Source organism: Varanus komodoensis, unplaced genomic scaffold, assembly GCF_004798865.1.
Source record: "Varanus komodoensis strain SLA01 unplaced genomic scaffold, ASM479886v1 scaffold20_1, whole genome shotgun sequence".
Classification (NCBI taxonomy): Eukaryota; Metazoa; Chordata; class Lepidosauria; order Squamata; family Varanidae; genus Varanus; species Varanus komodoensis.
Genome location: NW_025335587.1, coordinates 10,608,120 through 10,626,168, shown reverse-complemented (window position 1 = coordinate 10,626,168; position 18,049 = coordinate 10,608,120). Strand labels below are relative to the sequence as shown.

General features: G+C 41.7%; 1 protein-coding gene across 8 annotated transcripts in view; it reads right to left on the bottom strand.

Moving 5' to 3' along the window:
• CACHD1 (cache domain containing 1) overlaps positions 1-18,049 on the bottom strand; it is a 237,184-nt gene that overhangs the window by 76,047 nt on the left and 143,088 nt on the right. For 4 of the 8 annotated variants that reach the window (XM_044430088.1, XM_044430091.1, XM_044430090.1 and 1 more), the window contains 2 exons: positions 3,722-3,848; positions 977-1,121 (listed from right to left, as the gene is read on the bottom strand). In XM_044430088.1, coding sequence (XP_044286023.1) covers positions 977-1,121; positions 3,722-3,848 — 272 coding nt within the window. The other 4 variants (XM_044430095.1, XM_044430096.1, XM_044430094.1 and 1 more) reach the window with 4 other exon arrangements.

Here is an 18,049-nt window from a genome sequence, read left to right as displayed (position 1 = left end):
CACACACACACACACACAGAGAGAGAGAGAGAGAGAGAGAGAGAGAGAGAGAGAGAGAGAGAGAAGGGGGGATTACCTTACTGTTTAAAATTCTTTTATGTTTCCTACTATGGCACATACTGTGACAAGCCAACAGAGAAGTCTCTGTGAATTTAAAATTCAATTGTTCAAGAAAAAAATGCTTGAGGTATAATCCTGTCAAATTTGAGAAGGGTCAAACTTATGGAAGAAAGATTTTGCTAAGGAATCAATATGGCTTCTGCTCTTATATAAACATTTACAGCAGTATTCCCTGATCAGAAACCATTTCTGAATTTCTAGGCTTCTAGTAAAGAACATTAGGACACATCATCATATGATTTTAGTACCTTTACCATGAGTAGCAGGAAGGAGTGGGGTCCTAACAAAATTATACTTATGAGACCCCCAAATAAATCATGTGAAACCACCTTATTTGCAAGGATGTTATCACTGTGGACAGTTTTGTCTTGCCTCTTTCTCCAAGATATACACAGCCGGAGTTCATAACTTTTTCTGCTCAGTATAGTAGGGAAGAGAGTAGTTCCATCCCCCTCACATTTCTTCACTGTAGCCACATCTGGCTTTAGAGGTGCTCAAGCAATAGCTGAACCCAAGTATAACAGGAAAAACCACCTCCCCCAATTTTCTTCTCTCAAACTTGGGGCTTAGAGGAAGAGGAATGAAGTGCACTAAGCACTAAACTTTAGAAATACTCCAAGCACCTCTGAAATCAGCATGAAAGGCTTGGAAGAAAAAAGTGAAGTGCTGGTTACACCACTGGCAGTAGATTTACAATTGTGAAGCTTTCTGTGAGTGTAAGATTGGACTCTACAGTGGACACCTTTACCTATTAACTCCTCCATAGAAGAGCTCTTTCCTGTTGGTGAAGAAATACATCCACCCCATCCTATTTATTAAAGACTGTGCTGTCACATATCACTTTGAGTCAACTGACCTTATCATGTTCATCTATTGAGTTCAGAATAACTTGGGCTGCATCTTTAGCAATTTGGAGTTGTGTCTCTGTAACTGAAGCTCCATGGTCCATGATGACAACTATATGTTTGGATTGAGGTCTAACTGTAGAAACGTAGACAGGCCTGAAATTGGAAGAAAATGGTTAGAAAGTTTTTGACCATCACTGGCAATTCTGAAAGAAAAAATGATGACATTTAGAGGCTTTGGTGAATGGGGCAGCATAGAAGCCTTCTAAATAGATAGATAGATAGATAGATAGATAGATAGATAGATAGACAGACAGACAGACAGACAGACAGACAGACAGACAGTAGATATTGTGCAAATAAATCCAAAAGGACATGAGAACATTTTACAACATGGATGGGAACACATTTTAGGAGCTTGATGGGATTTCAAATTTGTTGATGTGCTTATTTTTTAGTTTAGCAAATCCTTTATCAGTTACTGCCTCCCTTAGTAGCCTTGGCCAACAAAAGCCTTGGATAACATGCTCTTGCTCCATTTCACTTCCCTATTTATAATTTCTTGAATTATGTGGATCTACCTGATGGAATTTTTGAGAACATGTATGTCATAAAGATTGCAAATGCTAGTACAATCGATAGGCCAAAGCATCCACTGAACAGGTAGGCAAATGGTGATGACAGTCTAATTATTTACTCTAACATGACTAAATATACTGGATTAATTTTGCTGGCTTATCTTGGTACAGCCAAAGGCATTATTTAGTAGCATACAACTAAATGCTTAGATTAGTAACTTGTTCTGACAAGGAATCACTTTCATACAAGGAAAGTATGAGGCTGACCTGGTGTATCGATGCCTGTATCAGTGGATGAGGTAACCAGATAGAGAAATTAGTACAGTACAGTATCATGGCTAGTTATCTGGCACATAAAAATTATGCACACAAGGCAAGCTTTCATTATTGCATTCTCACCATGGGACAAATTTGTCAGGATCCGGCCTGAGTGACCCTGCAAGTACCTGCAGAACCAGGAGCACCCTTGCAGCTTCTCACAGGAAGCGATGGAAGAACAATTATGCAGTGCAGCTGGAGGTCCTGAAGACCACCATAAAAGGCTTTCTGGCACTGCTGTTCTCTGCCACAGCAATGCAAGCGGCCTTCAGGACCCTCTTGTGCTCTGGCTTCTGAATCACCATGCTGTGAACCTTGTTCCAACCTGGCACCCTTGTTATTCTGCTTTTGCCACCAAGTAAAGACTTTATTTAGTACCTGCTTGTAGGACTATGGTTTTATTTGCTTTCTGATGCTGGTTTTATTGTTTATAACCTCTGGTTTTGTGCCTTATATTAGGTGATTTTATGTGGTTTTAGATGTTATTGTTTTTACTTTACCATAGTTATTGTTGTTTCTCTAGGATTCTATACTATAGTTGTTCTTCCCATTTTTTGTGAGCTGCCCAGAAAACCCACAGGCTATGGGGCAGCATATAAAGACAAAAATAATAATAAATAAGCTTCTGTCAGCATTAACCAGCATACTCAATGACGAAGTTTGTAGGCTAAAACATCTGAAGCACCACACATTGCTCACTCATTATACAGTAATGCTTATGTCTTCATATTTGTTGCTGCACCATTTGGTAAATTCTGTTTTATTCCAGTACCTGGAGGCACTACAAGCAGACACAGGGAAACCCGTTTCCACATGTAGATTGCTTGCATTGGATCAGAGTATTTAACCATAGACATTATTGTTGATATACTTTTTGTTTTTCAGATTGCCTTCAATACCTTAAAGCATTTACAACTGAGTACTTAATTTATTCAACTTAATTGAATAATGGAATCTTTCTTTATACATCTTTCTAATTTGGCAGCAGCCCTTTCAGCTTCAGCTGTCATCCACATTCCAATTTTGTAGTGAGAGTTTTATGTGTATGTTTAAATTTGGACTATAGATTTGCTAGATTCCTCACTTATGGAAAATGTTGGGAAGAACTATATTAAATTTCTTCTATATCTAACTGCATTCCAATTATACACTTAAAAATAATTATGTCAATGAAAAATAATTAGGCTCTCTTGGCTTTGCATTTGTTACTTCTGTTTGGAATACTGTCCAGGCAAGCAGAATAGTATCTCTGTAAGGTCTTTAGCCTTCTGATTTTGATACTTTGCAGGAAAAACTCTAGTAAAAGAAAAAACATAAGAAAGTGAAAGACATCAGTGAACACATTTTAGAAACTGTTCGCATAACCAAAGTAATGTACTAGAAATCTGTGCTGGACAAACCTGTTAGGATATTGCAAAGCGGTCAGATAATTGCTTCACTGTACATGCAATCTATACATCACTTCAGTCCATAATTATGCTTCCACTGCAACACTGTCTTAGGCCAAATAGTGGCATCCTGCATATGGACTTGGGCTGGGACCTTTGCAAATGATGAAGCAATCACAAGACTACTTTACCATGTAATGCCAGATAGATCCATCATACTTAATGGGTTGAATGACATAGCCAGAGGATAAACTCTGAACTGGAATGAAAATTGATATAATGTTACCCTATTAAGGCATTAAAAAAATCAAATAAGATGAACTGCATACTAATTTAGGGTTAAATGTAATGTTGTGAAAGCAAAGTAGTGCAATGGAACTTCCCCTGGCAGCCCATTGCACCTCCCAAATCTACCACAAAGCGTTATATAAAAAAATTAAACAGAACTGGAAAAAAATCAGTTAAGTCATACCTGCTACGGTGTTCATAACTGCCCTTACATCGAAATTTGTGAGCTGGAAACACAGTGAAAATTCCTTCTTCTGAACTAAAGTATTGCCATTTAATCCCTGGGTTGGATTTCAGATTGTCAGCAAGAACTATTAAAAAAATAAAGAGGGATATATTACAGTGAATAGTAATGTAACCAGAAGAAAATCTTCAATACTGGTTTGGTCTAAGAATTCTTTAAAGTAGCATTGATGTGTCTAAAAGGAAACATGCAGTACATCACTTCATTATGAATTTATACTTATAAACATGATCAAGATCCTATTGTATTTTCATATTTTTGCAAGACATTTTAGGGTCTCATTTTAATAAATGCTATAAAAATGCATTTTTTTAAAATGTGCATGCTTCATCTTCTTACCCCACCAGTAAAATAAGGCAATATAAGATCCACAAGCCATATATGGTCCTACAAGGCTTTTATCCCATTATACACCATCAACAATTCTGTCATGTGTCAACAGACCAGGAAATCCACCACATGTGGTTAGTGATTACACAAGGAATTTCTCTTGCTTAGGTCACACTAAGCCTCTTGCCCAGCTCATCTCCTCCCCATGGAGATGAAGTCTCAAGCTGCTTAACTATGCACTGGCTTTCCTCAGCTGAGGAAGCTGGTACACAGTGAAGATGGTTCCTCAACAGAAGCACTAGTTGGAGGAGAAGTCCTTCAAGTAGGACTTTGAAGCTGCACACTTTGCAGGCACTTGCAGAAGCCAACTGAGTTCATGGGAAGGCTTTAGTCACTGCTGCTTTTCCATCTTCACAAATTGGGAGGGAATTTTTAAGGCAATATTTTCAGCCAATATTCAAACATGGGAAAGAAACAGCTGTTAATATGTCAGAAAACCAACTTGATATCAGGTGGTTCTACTCAATTACATTGGCAAATCAGATTTGATTGAGAAACTGAGGAAAGGCAGGTTATTTACCTGTAACTGTTGTTCTTCAGGTGGTCACCTGTGCATTCACACACATGAATTCTGCATGTATGTGTGCAGCTTTTCAGGAAACTTCCAAAGCTATTTAATCACTGTTTGATGGAAGACCCACCACTGGACACAGACTGCCAAGAAGCGATCCTTGGTTCTGACAGTCATGAGACTGCCATTGTGGACCTATTTCTGGAGGAGTAGATCCCTAGGGGCCCATGTGGTTTTACAAAGGACACTTGGTTCCTCACTCCTAAAGCTAAGCAGATCAGAGCAAGCTGCCCCAGCTGGTCTAAGGACTCTGGGATACAAGCAGACAAGCTTCCAGGGAGCGAGTGAACAGGGAGAGCAATCAGGAGTTTGGCGCAGCAGGTCAAGGGGAAGGTACCAATCATTTTTTATTTTTTCTTCAAACACACTCCCATTTACTGGTAGGACTGCTTTGTTAACCACTAATGAAGAAAAGGAAAAAGCACTGGTTGTTACAACAGGCCCAACAAGGTAGAATCAAAAAGGTAGTAGAAAGAATAGACCAAGAAGACTCTGCCTTGGTGGTGACCTGCAAAGCCTATGATATGTTTTCTTACCTGAGAGCAATATAGCCTACATGCGTAACTAGTGTAAACTATGAGGACAGACTGAGGGAACTGGGTCTTTTCAGCCTGGAGAAGAGAAGACTCCAAAGGGATCTTTTAGCGACTTATATGTAAGGGGATGTCATGTGGAGGAGGGCTGTGACCTGTTCTTCCCTGCAATGGAAGGCAGGATGCATTCCAGCGGGGCAAAGCTCAAGAAGCTAGGCTTCAGGTGGGATGTCAGGAAGCACTTCCTGATGGTTAGGACCCCTAGGATATGGAATGGGCTTCCAAGGGAAGTGGTTGAGGCCCCATCAGTGAAGGTGTTCAAGGAAAGATTGAACAACCGCATGTTGGGGATTACATGAGCAGAACTGTCTGTGGCCGGGCATCAGACTAGATGGCCCAGGAGGTCCCTTCTGACTCACTTTGTTTCTATGTCCCTAGTAGCCCTGGTAGAAGAAAAGGTCAGAACACTAGAACATCAAGTGCCCATGCTCAAGATAATAAAAAAGATTAAGAATTTTTAGACAGAGCTAAATTTTTACTACAGCTAAGAGTAGTATAGATATGAGAAATGCAACAGCAAGCTGAGGTAGAAGAAGGGAATCCCAAGAGAAGAGAAAATGAGGTAGAAATTCCCTGAAAACGTGTGGCAGTTAAGTGCAGAAGAGTTAGAAAAACTAGAAGATACTCTGTACCAGTGGTACATTTGCTGCCATCTTTGGCTTTAGGCCCTGTCATTGATGACTACTCCAGCAGTTGCAGGAAGCCAGTCCCATGGAGGCTTCTACTTCAGAGCTCTGTTTACAAGTGGCCAGCCTGGTGTTTTCTTGCTTGCTGACTGAAGGCTTGGCGGTGGTCACAGGATAGCAACACATGGCTCTCTTCCAGGCAAAAGAGACAAAGTGGGGGGCCATTGGGCGGAGACAGTTTGCTGCTGCACTGCAACTCAAGCAATTTCTAAACGGAACTGAGTGCCAAGGCAGGGCTGGGAGGGTGAGACAAAGTACATGGGGGCAGGGAGAGAATGCAAGATGTAGGGCAATAGAGAAAAAGAGATGTTTATACAGATACAATGTAAGCATATATATTTTAATATAATGGATATATGAGTTTGGAAAGAGGACAAAGATCTTAGTAGTAAAAAGAAAGAACTCACAGAAGGGAAGTAAGTGTATAACCAGAAGGTGCAGAGGAGGAACTTCCCGATGTACTCATGATGGAGGTCAAAGAAGAACTTAGCCCCTCCCATCCCCTGGCATGCCTTGGTGTGAGGGAGGAGCTCCCACTGAATAGTAATTAACTGACTTTATAGTCTTCCTGAACAGGCTCCACACATGTGCTCAGAGCCATACATGTGATGCTTAGAGGCCACAAAGAACTATGCCCCTGATGATGCAATTCTCAGTTACTGATAAACAAACAATAGTTACTGACTCAACATTAATATTGTCCAATAGATGTTATATTAAAAAAGGATAAAGTAAGCCAAGTGCTCTGACACAGCTTCTAAAATTTAGCAAATGAATCCTGGGAATGTTATATCAAGCAGTCAGTCAGTCAGCCAGTCAGCCAGTCAAAATAGAATACATACCATAAAGATCCAGAGATACACACATGCACACAGTCACCAAAAAATAGATGCTGCCAATTTTGAAAGTAGCGATTATCTGTTGGGTTGGAGCTGCACTTTGTCACAACACTGGCAGAATTTAACCAACTGAACCAGGAGGCCATATATGTACCTGATTGCTAGAGGCAGTGACCCAACAGCAGGAGCCCCATAAATTACACTCTCTTGATTAACTTTGATCCTCAATTTGCCCTTCAGTTTGAATTGACGTTTTGATGGAATTATGTAGCTAAATATGAACAATTACTTGATATTTGTGATGTCAATGAGGTGATGATGTGCAAGTCTGTTACCTATACTGAATTATGTCAAATAGGCACATTAATAATTTGTTGTCTAAAAAGAATAGGTTCTAGTTACTTTCTGTTCCTGTGATAGCATTAACTATTCAGGACCATGTAAGACTAAGCCACATTGCTGTAAGGCAACAGCTGGTTCAAACTAGAGGACGTAGTAGCAGCATCCAAGAACCTTATTCTCGGTAGTCTGCAAAAATGTGTTTCTGGGGGGAAAAGGGCATGTTTTCTGTTTCTTTATTTTTCAGCAGAAAATTTTTCAATTTTATAAATTAATTGATAACAAGGTTGGATGCAGCTTTCAAATATAATTATTAGAAAATCTTGCCGGCTCTTTCCAGATGTGTAATTCATATTCAGATTTTTATCCCTGGCAAGCATATGAGAAAATGCAATTTGTCATTGACTTACATAAATATTTCAATATGAAATGGAACTGAACACTAGCAACAGTAAAACTGAAGGTGTCCTAACACACTAAGTGAAAAAGTTGAACTGTGTTGAAACAGATGATCAACTGACAGCATATCATGCGCATGTCTTTCAGTAGCTCAAATGTATTAATCTATCAATAGCCAAGGCTCTCTGGATGGTTAACATAAGTTAAAATTAAACAAAAGTATAAAAGGCGCACACACACACACACACACACACACACACACACTAATTTAAAATAACAAACCCATAATTGCAATTCCAATTGTTCAGCAAAGAAGCATAGCAGCAGAACAGAATACAATGGAATAAATAAAAATAAGGTTAAAAAGTTAGATTGATAAAATGCTGGGAAAATAAAAAGGTCTTTTTTTTGGCACTGAAAAAAACAGGAAGTAGGTTCCAGGCACACCTCTTTGGAGAGATACCTCCAAAACTGTGGTGTCACAACAGAAAAGGCCCTACTCCTAGTAGCCACCCACCTCACTTCCTATGCAGGGACTCCCAGAGAAGGACTCCTGAAGCTGACCTCAGGTTCCAAGTAGGTACATATGGGAAGAGGCGATTTTCAGATAACCTGGCCCCAAGCTATTTAAGAATTTGAATGTTAGTACTAGCACTTTGAGTTAAAAGTAAATAATGTAACAGAAGTATATTCTATCGTGTTCCAATGTTTAAAAAGTATTCTGATAAAATATATAATGAAACATTTAAATCATATTTCCAGTGCAATCCTAAGCAGGTCTACTTAGAAGTAAGCTCTACTGGGTTCAATGGGACTTACTGCCAGATAAATCTGTTTAGGGTTGAAGCCTTAGAAAGCCTAACTTCTCCCCTCAAATATTTCAGATTAAATATCAGTGCAATATTGGAGCAAACACATAATAATAACAACATAGTACAGTCTGCTTAGCACTGCTGTTACTAAATATATATAAACTAAATGCATTAAGATGACTTCCTAGCAGCATGGATTTGATTTAAATGAAATTGTTTTAAATCATGATTTAAATAAGCAAGATTTAAATCATGGTTTTCTACATAATCAGTGTGCATGCTTGCCCTACCTGTAGGTAGAGGAATATCCATTAAAATATTCTCAAATTGAGCTTCTTTTACAGTCTGCTGCTGTTGTAGGATTATTCCTCCAGGGAAAGAATAATATGATAAACTTCAAGCTATACATGAAAAGAACCAAAGACTTGTGGAGTATTCTACTCAAAATGTTTCACTTTCATTTTTACTGCTTGCTCCTCCCTCCCCACACTTAGCTTCTTGGGCAGATCTATTCTACTCCTAACAATCTTCTTCTATTCATTGATATTTTTTTGCAACTTAGCATTTAAGAGGTAAGGGGTTGATTCTGTGTACATAGATTTGCAAAGGAACAATGGGATTAAGGTCTTTTCTCAGCTCTTGAGAAAACATACATTCATTTTTTGATGTGAGGAAGAGGCACGTGATCCTTTGCAAACACAAATCCACAGTTCTAAGAACTGTAAAACCAAGCACCTGTGATAATATCTTTTAAACAACTACCAAATAATCTTACAGAAAACTCTGGGAGAACATGACATTGTGAATGAATTAATAGAATTCATTTACCAAAATACGTAAACAATGCATGAATATGCAGCCTCAAACTCATACTACATCCAGTAGATGGATGGTCTATAAAAGCTTTAAATAAATAAATAATCCTGTCCCATAACATGAGATGATATCTGGCCATGGTGGCCCAGTAATTGGCCATCTTGATGGAAAGTGCAGCACATGAATAGAAGTGGCACCTAACAGCATCAAGGTGCTTGCCTTCTCTATCAGATGGGATGAAGTGCTCTTTATGGGATGATCCTTGTGAGGGCTCCATGATAATAGAATTTGGATATGGATGTTGGAAAAGGAATTCAGCATCTCTTTCCCTTATCCTTTACCTATTCTCTAGTCTGCAAGGTGGTGGGGCTACAGGCATTTTAGATTTCCATTCCTGGTGGATGGCATCAAGTAAGGTTGGTAGGAGAGGTGTACTGACTGGTCCATGTTCTCTGCATAGATTACCTCAAAGACCAGGTCCTTTGCGCTGCCTGGGTCTTGGCAAGGGTTCAGCCCAAAACCATGTGCCATTTTGCAGACTTGATTGGAAAATTGTCCGAGGTCTTCAGGGACAGGAGGAATAAATAATTGTTGAGTCAACCCAAATGGGCTATCAGAGGACTGGTCAGGAGAGGAGGAATGGAAGTTGAGGTACATGGTTCAGGATTCCAGTTTGCAGAACCAGGCAGAGTCACATGTATATGATCCGAGGACTAAATTCTTGGTCTTGCAGCAGGATGGCAGGGAATATTGAGCCGCTGTATGTCTTGGCTCCCATGATGGGCCAGGCAGTGGGTCAGGTGCCAAGGGATCCGTGCATTTGAAGAAACTGTCAGATCTATTTGGACCCCAATATGGTCAGTCATGTCTGGGCTTGAACAATGTACAGCACTCCTTACAGAAATCAGCCTCATATTAATTTCTGTAAGCGGACGGGGGGGGGGGGTCAACATTAAAAAAAAACTAGTATCATGGCATCTGGTCCTATCACTTCCTGGCAAATAGATGGGGAAGAAATGGAGGTCGTGACAGGTTTTATTTTCTTGGGCTCCAAGATCACCGCAGACGGGGACTGCAGCCAAGAAATTAAAAGACACCTGCTCCTTGGGAGGAAAAGCTATGGCAAATCTAGACAGCATACAAAAAAGCATCACCATGCCAACAAACGTGTGTATAGTCAAGGCTATGGTTTTTCCAGTTATAATGTTTGGCTGTGAAAGTTGGACAAAGAATTGAGGCCTTTGAATTGTGGTGCTGGAGAAGACTCCTGTGAGTCCCTTAGACTTCAAGGAGATCAAACCAGTCAGTCTTAGAGGAGATCAGTCCTGACTGCTCTTTAGAAGGCCAGATCCTGAAGATGAAACTCAAATACTTTGGCCACCTAGTGAGAGGGAGGAACTCACTGGAAAAGACCCTAATGCTGGGAACAATTGACGGCAAAAGAAAAAAGGGACAACAGAGGATGAGGTGGCTAGATGGGAGTCACTGAAGCAGTTGGTGTGAGCTTAGGTAGACTCCGGGAGATGATGGAGGATAGAAGAGCCCGGAAGAATGTTGTCCATGGGGTTGCGATGGGTCGGGCACGGCTTTGAGAATAATATAACATAAAGGGGGGGGGGGGGGCCAGTGAGGTCTGTGCTCTCTTTCACCGGGGGCGGGGGGTGGAACCTGTAAAAGTGCCTATTGGGTTCAGGAGGCTGGTGTATGGTCTGAACTGGTGAAGGCTGGTCATTGCACTGCAGATCTGGGGCAGGTTCCAGAAGTTGAAATATTGGTGGAGAATGATCTTGGATCTTGCCCTCTGAGAAGGAAGAGCTTGGTGCTGGTTGGAAAGGCTGAACTGGGAGCTCCTGTGCCAATTTTGAGACCAGAGAGGAATGAATTCATGGGTCTCCTTCTGGCACCATGTCTCGACTACACAGAAGGCCAGTAGAGGACAGCATGATAGAGAATTTTTGGAGCATATGCACCATTTTGCTCTTCTGCCAAACTGGGTGTTTTCAGGGATTTAGCCTTTTCATAGAAACATAAAAACAGAGTGAGAAAGAAGGGGTCTCCCAGGCCATCTAGTCCGACCCCTGGCTCCAGTCAACTCCGCTCACAACATGCCTACCATGTGCACGTCTAGCCTATCCTTGAACACGCTCACCGATGGGGCCTCAACCACCTCCCATGGAAGCCCATTCCATACCCTCGGGATCCTAACTATCAGGAAGTACTTCCTGGCATCCAAGGTGAACCTTGGTTCCTTGTTTTCCTTGGTTTTTCATCAGTTTTAGCATTTTTGCAGGATTTAGTTCAGCTTGGGCAGCAGTGGGAGCCTCCAATGGAGGGACAGATGTTGCTGATCCCAAAGTAGATGGCTAGGAGAGTCACCCACTGTAGGGATCCGCTCCAGAGCTCAGCTTTAAGGCATTCACCAAGGCAGAGAAGGCACTGGGAGTGGCCATCCACAGCGGGCATCCAAGTTGCGCAGGAGGCGCAGCAGCGAGGATCCAAGTCACCCATCTGGCTTGAAAGGGAGCACATGAGGAGCAAGAGGGAGAGGAAGGGGGAGGAGAAGTAGATAGGAGGGAAGAGAGGGGCAACAGGCCCTCTCTCTGAGCGAGGGTGGAAATGGATAAAAGAGGTGGTGGTTGTTGTTTTGGTAGTGAAGAGAAGTGAGGGAAAAAAAGATGGTGAACCAAGTAAGATTGAGTGGAAGGTCCGACTGGCGAAGAGACTGAAAGCACAGTCAAAAAGGAACTGAGGGACTGGGTAGGAGCCCCTCTCTTTATACTACCTGGAGAGGGGGCTGGGCTCCCACCCACTCTACGGCGCCCAGTTTTGGAAGTTTCTCCGATCGAGACCTTCTGCTCTGCGGCAAAGCCTATCCGTGTGATTCCACAGAGACAACAAAGAACTCAACATTGCAAAGCTGGTGTTACTGTTACCACTACAGAGTTCACTGTCTTAAGAACCAATTTATTTTTTCTCTTCAGCAAAGGACTGCCACTACATAATGGGAAAAAGGTGCTGCTTTCCCTCCAGCCTAAGGCACTCAAATGTAATACTCAAGATGTGATTTATTAAAGAATCTGTTGCATAATGAGCAATTATGATCCATTTTAGTACATGTTTAAATTATACTTTAAAGGTTGATTAGTTAATTATTCCACTATATTTTATATCTCACAAGCACTAACCGTAAGTGCTAAACATTATCATTTTCACATTCCTTTGAAGTTTTATGAGTCTCTCCTCACAAAGGATTCTCCTTCTGGTATGTCCTTCATGCCTTTAAGGTAATTTGTAATCAGCAAGAACTAGAAGCATTTTATATAGAATTTTGTAAACCTTTATCTTCCTTCTATGGTTCTCACTACACTTCACTAATGTTATTCAGCATTCATATTTTCTCTTAAAATGTTCAGATCTAAGCCTGTAGCTAAAGACTGACAGATAGCTACACTTAAAGGGATAAGCTCATTTTGAATGCCAAGACTTGTCCCATAATGAACAATGCTACTGATCTGGTTCACACATAACACACATTCATGGAATGTTTAATCCAGGAATTGGCAGTACGACGTCAGAATACATGAATACACTGTTGCTCATGTATTCCCCACTTCCAGTTTTATCAGCTTCCATATACAACCCATTGTAACACCTTGTTTCTCGGTTGTTTGATGTCCTGAGTGAGTTCTGGATTTCTGAGGGAGAGAAACCCTAGTGTATGAAAGAATAAGCTATCACTTCAAACTCTGGGTTGTTTGTCCCTCAAAAACCCTACATTTCAGGTTTTTACATTCTATATATTGACTAGATGCGAAGCCAAACCATAGTTAGTTGGGCCACACAGCAGTGGGCAAGCATGTTGCCTCCTGCACTGCATCACTTCTGAAACCAGACACAAAGCAGAAGTTGTGAGTGTGCATTTCTCCTCACCAATGGAAAAAGGCTGGAAGTTAAAGAATGACAGAAGCTATAACGTAAGTGTAACTTCGTTTAGTTAAGACTCCATACCCTAGAGTGATGGGGGGAATCTTTTTGGATCATGGACAAATTTGGCCACTTGAGAAACGATACTGGGCACTGTAACAAAATGGCAGCCATGAGAAGCATGGCAAAGGACTAGTAGCCTTTCCATAACTCTGAGTACAAGACAAGAGTAGAATCTGGGCCCTACCACACAAGTGCTTTCAGCCCACAGTTTTCAGCATCAGCAGAAGCCTATTTCACAGCAATCTCAACTGCCTGTGAGTAAATGTGTTAATTTAACAGCAGCAACAATGACAACAACTGGGAGTAGTAAGGCATGATGGTGGGCACCAAGAAAGATAACTAATGCTAGTGGTATCACTGAGTTGCTGAGTTGCCAAGTTGCCTACTCCTGCTCCAGAGTAACCTTGCATACCAGGTGATGTTGTACTGCAATTAACAAATCTCCTGCCCAATTGTCAAGGGTTATGGGTGTTGTAGACCAACATAATTTGGGGAGCCATGGTTGTGAACAACTTCTAGAGCATAAAGCTATCATGTGCATGTGTGATTGGACTTGCATTTTCCTGGTGTTCCAAACCTTAAATGTGAGTAACAGAAGTTCCTTCTCCCAGAAAATTACTATCTTCAGAAATCATTCCTTTTAACAACCTACTATGTCTCTACAAAACAGACACTAGAGTTCCAATACAGAACAGTTCTGAAATGCTGGTTGGATATTGGATACCATTTCCAGGATATTGGTTACTAGGAAGCGTAAGTAATTAATCTTATAATTCTTTTTACTTAATGAATATCATTAGGAGACATTTATTATGTATAATCTTGGAAAGATTTATATGAAGAAATGGTATTTCTGTAAAGGCTTAGAAACCAGAAACATGAGAGATCTGTTTGCTTTAGCCTAAATGCAAAGATGCCTAAAACAGCTGGAATTGCAGCAACTCTTGTATAACATCTAGCATAAAATTACAACTGAAAAGTTCAGCACAGTTTTATACTGACACCAGCTAGTGTGTGATTCTTAAACTAAAAAGCATCTTGACAAATGCAGCTTTAAGTTGAAAGGCAGTTACCTTCCAACACCTTTTGTCAGCCTCTTGTGAGTATGGAACTTGTCTCCAAACTGGTTTAGCTATAGACACGAGAGGATATTAAAGTACAGGAAAGCATTTTAGAGATTAAAAGACTTGGAATGAGGAAAAAAAGAACCCCCAAAGCACATCTCTTAGGGTTTGTAGCAAGGAATAAAGTAAGACATCTCTGTGGGGAATTCATGCAGCTTTAGTAGATGGAAAATAAAAGTGCACCTGAAGGGGGGAAAAGGCTTATTTTTTCAGCTGAAGTAGTCCCTGCTTATCTTACAGAAGACTGTACATTGTGGTCACAGAAAAATAAGCACAGAATTATGGCAAAATTTGCAGCTGTCCCAGGGGAAGGCAAAATGAACAAACTCAGAGGGGGGTGGGGGAGAGAGAGATCAGACATTTCTAAAGCTAAGAAAAGTATTGAGGAAGCAATCTATTATGCAAAACTTTAAATTTCAGGAACGATCTGTTTGTGAAGAGACTACAATATTCAGTGGTTAGGCAAGGGTTTCTACAGACTGAACCTTTAATGAAACAGGTCAGTAATGATGAGTGTTTTTATAACCATTTACCTTAATTTGTGGTGGATTTCCCTTTAGGCCAAGAATGCAAAGGCACATATTCTAACAACCATGAAATAGAAACTTTGAGTTTTTGCATGTAACCCTCCCAAGCTTAAATGTATATAGGAAAATAATACAATATACATACAAAAATAATAATGGGTTCCTTTGGTATATTAGCAAAAAATGCTATGCTATGATCCTCTAAGGCAGGGGTCCTCAAACTGTTTAAACAGGGGGTCAATTCATTGTCCCTCAGACTGTTGGGAAGCTGGACTATAGTTTGAAAAAAATATGAATGAATTCCTATGCAAACTGCACATAGCTTATTTGTAGTACAAAAAAACAGGAAAAAACAATACAATATTTAAAATGAAGAACAATTTTAATCAACATAAATGTTTTACTATTTCAATGAGAAGTATGGGTCTGCTTTTGGCTAATGAGATGGTGACACTCCAGAAACGTGTCCACAGCAACACAATGAGTATAAAACTGATACGATTAGGACCATTTCTGCAGAGAACAATCATAAGCAAATCAGGAGCACAGAGCTCACTTACATATCTGGTAGTGTGATCCACAGGGGATCGCTTTTTGGAAAGCAATGGACAGGCAGTGATGAAGCAATCTGTCGCCTCCATACCACCTGCTTTAACCACCATCTCCAATAGTAACCAAATGACACTAATGAATCTGCACTCACATCAGTGCACACCCATAGAAATACATGACCTGTGGCATCCTACATCAAAATTTGAATTACAATTTATTTTTCATGAGCAAAAACGAGGAGGAGAGATGGAGGGGAGCAACTTCTGAATCTGCTAAAAATTATAATTTTTTATTAAAAAATATAAAACAGCTTAAAAAAAAGAGAAACTCACTGAATATCCACTAGTCCATCTTTACAAATTATGTCTCTGTGTATAGTATGTAAAGATGGACCTGGGTTGCAGGACTTAGTGAATATTCAGTGAGTTGCTCTCTTTTTTTAAACCTGTGTTTGTTTTTTAATTAAAAAATGTTTGCTCCACTTGCTCGGGCTGTAGCAGAAACCCAAGATGATGCTGCGCCACCCGCCGAAAGGGAGAGCACGACACGGGGGGGAGCCATGAGGGTGCGCTCGCCTCAGTTGAGGCCTTCCCAGCTCCTCACCCCGCTTCTGAGCCGGAGGAAGGTTCCCTCGCAGGTGCTTGACTGGCTCCTGGAGGGGGAGTGGAAGTGGGAGGCCAGAAAGGTGAGCGCGGGGCGGCTCCCCCAGCTGGAAGTGGGCTGCAAGGAGGGAGGTAATGGGCTGCTTTCTGTGGGCCGAGGCAAGGGGAAGCAAGGGACAGGGCCATGGCCAGCCGAGTGGGGTGCCTCCCTCCTCTCCCCACTGCAGGGGGAAGAAGCATGGCAGCCGCTCAACGGCAGCGGTGGCTTGCCCTGAGAAGGCCACGGTGGAGGCATGGCTCATATTTTTGTGGTTAAAAAACCCCCTGGATTAACCTTATTACATTGAACGTTATGGGGAAATTTGATTATATTTTTCTTACCTTCTATCTTTTTTTAGTGCCTTCGTTTCTCTCTTCCCGCCACCTTCCTCTCTTCTGTATTCCCGCTCCATATTCCCATTCTGTATTCAGAGCCTGCGTGCAATAGGGGGAAGAGCCAGCGTGTGTGCAATTCACACTGGCAAGACCAGCACAGCAGCAAGAGCTAGCCAGAGCTAGCAGAGAGAGCCAGCGCATGCACCAAATTGTAACAGCTCCCTTCAACTGCGTGTGCGCCGGCTCTCTGCTAGTCTCTGAAATGGAAAGAGTTTCAGATTATGCCTGCGCTGGCTCAGAGCTTTCGGACTCGTTTGGAGATCATTTTTTCTGAATGAGTCCAAAAGCTCTGAGGCAGGCTGGGTAAATGACCACGGCAGGCCATATCTGGCCTGTGCGCTGTAGTTTGAGGACCCCTGCTCTAAGGATTCTATATTTAAAATCTGGCAGTGGTTTGGTTGGGCTTCCACGTGAACCAGTACAATAATTTATATAATTTCTGGTTTTAAGTTGAAAGAGAATTAAAATAATAACCATTCATTATCAGTGGAAACCCCCACTGCTCTCAGTAATAAAACAGAAAACTCACCAACTTCTCTCCCTCACCACATTTCCCCTTTATGCTCATTAATATCCAACCGTCTTTCCATCTCTAAGCTGTAAACAACATGAAGCTTATGGGACAGCTAAAAGGTAAAATCGCATATAAACTGTAGCACAACAGGAAAATACAGTGGTACCTCAGCTCACGAACGCCTCAGTTCATGACCAAATCGGGTTGTGAATAAAAATTTTGACTGGGGTCACAAACTCCACATTGGGTGGCGACCACGATCGCGGCCATCTCCCCTCCCCCCCAAGTGGGAGATGGCTGCGATCATGCATGGGGGCAGGGGGAGATGGCCGAGATTGTGCCCGTCTTTCCTGCAGGAGCCCAACCTGATCTCGGGCATCTCCTCCCCCAGCACAATCGTGCCCGCGTTCGCGCCCAGCACACCTGCGATCGTATCCATCTCTCCCCCCCAGCACGCAGAGATGACGGGCACGTGCAGGGATGACAGGTGCAATTGCGGTTGTGCTGGGGGGGGGGGGGGGGGGGGGGGCTTTGGGGGGGGGGGGGGGGGGGGGGGGGGGGGCCGTGCTCTTGCTGGGGGGGGGGGGTGGAGATGGCCATGATCTTTGTTGTTCTTTGTCACTTTGCTTCACATTTTTCTGATTAAAAAAAAAAAGTTATGGAACAGATTAACCTTATTTACATTGAACCTTATGGGGAAGTTTAACTTGGCTCACAACCAATTTGGGTCACAACCAGAGTCCTGGAATGGTTTAAGTTCATAAGCCAAGGTACCACTGTAAGATGGAAGCAATAACAGCATTGGCTCTCCATGGATAGTATACATTCAGCAGCAGCAAAGCCAACTGGTCAGAACAAAGCTGGGAAGTAAGTTGAGGTGGCAGACAAACCACTCAGAATCTACACCTACGAGAGACGGCACATGAAAGGGTGAAGACATTCATAAAATTAAAAAAGGACTCAAGATAGTTTTTTTCTGGTTTCCCTATGAAACAGACAGAGATATCATTGTTCAAGACCTGCTGGAAAAAGTGAATCAAACAAATCCAAAGTCAAGTGCCTGACACTGGGGTGGCGGGGTT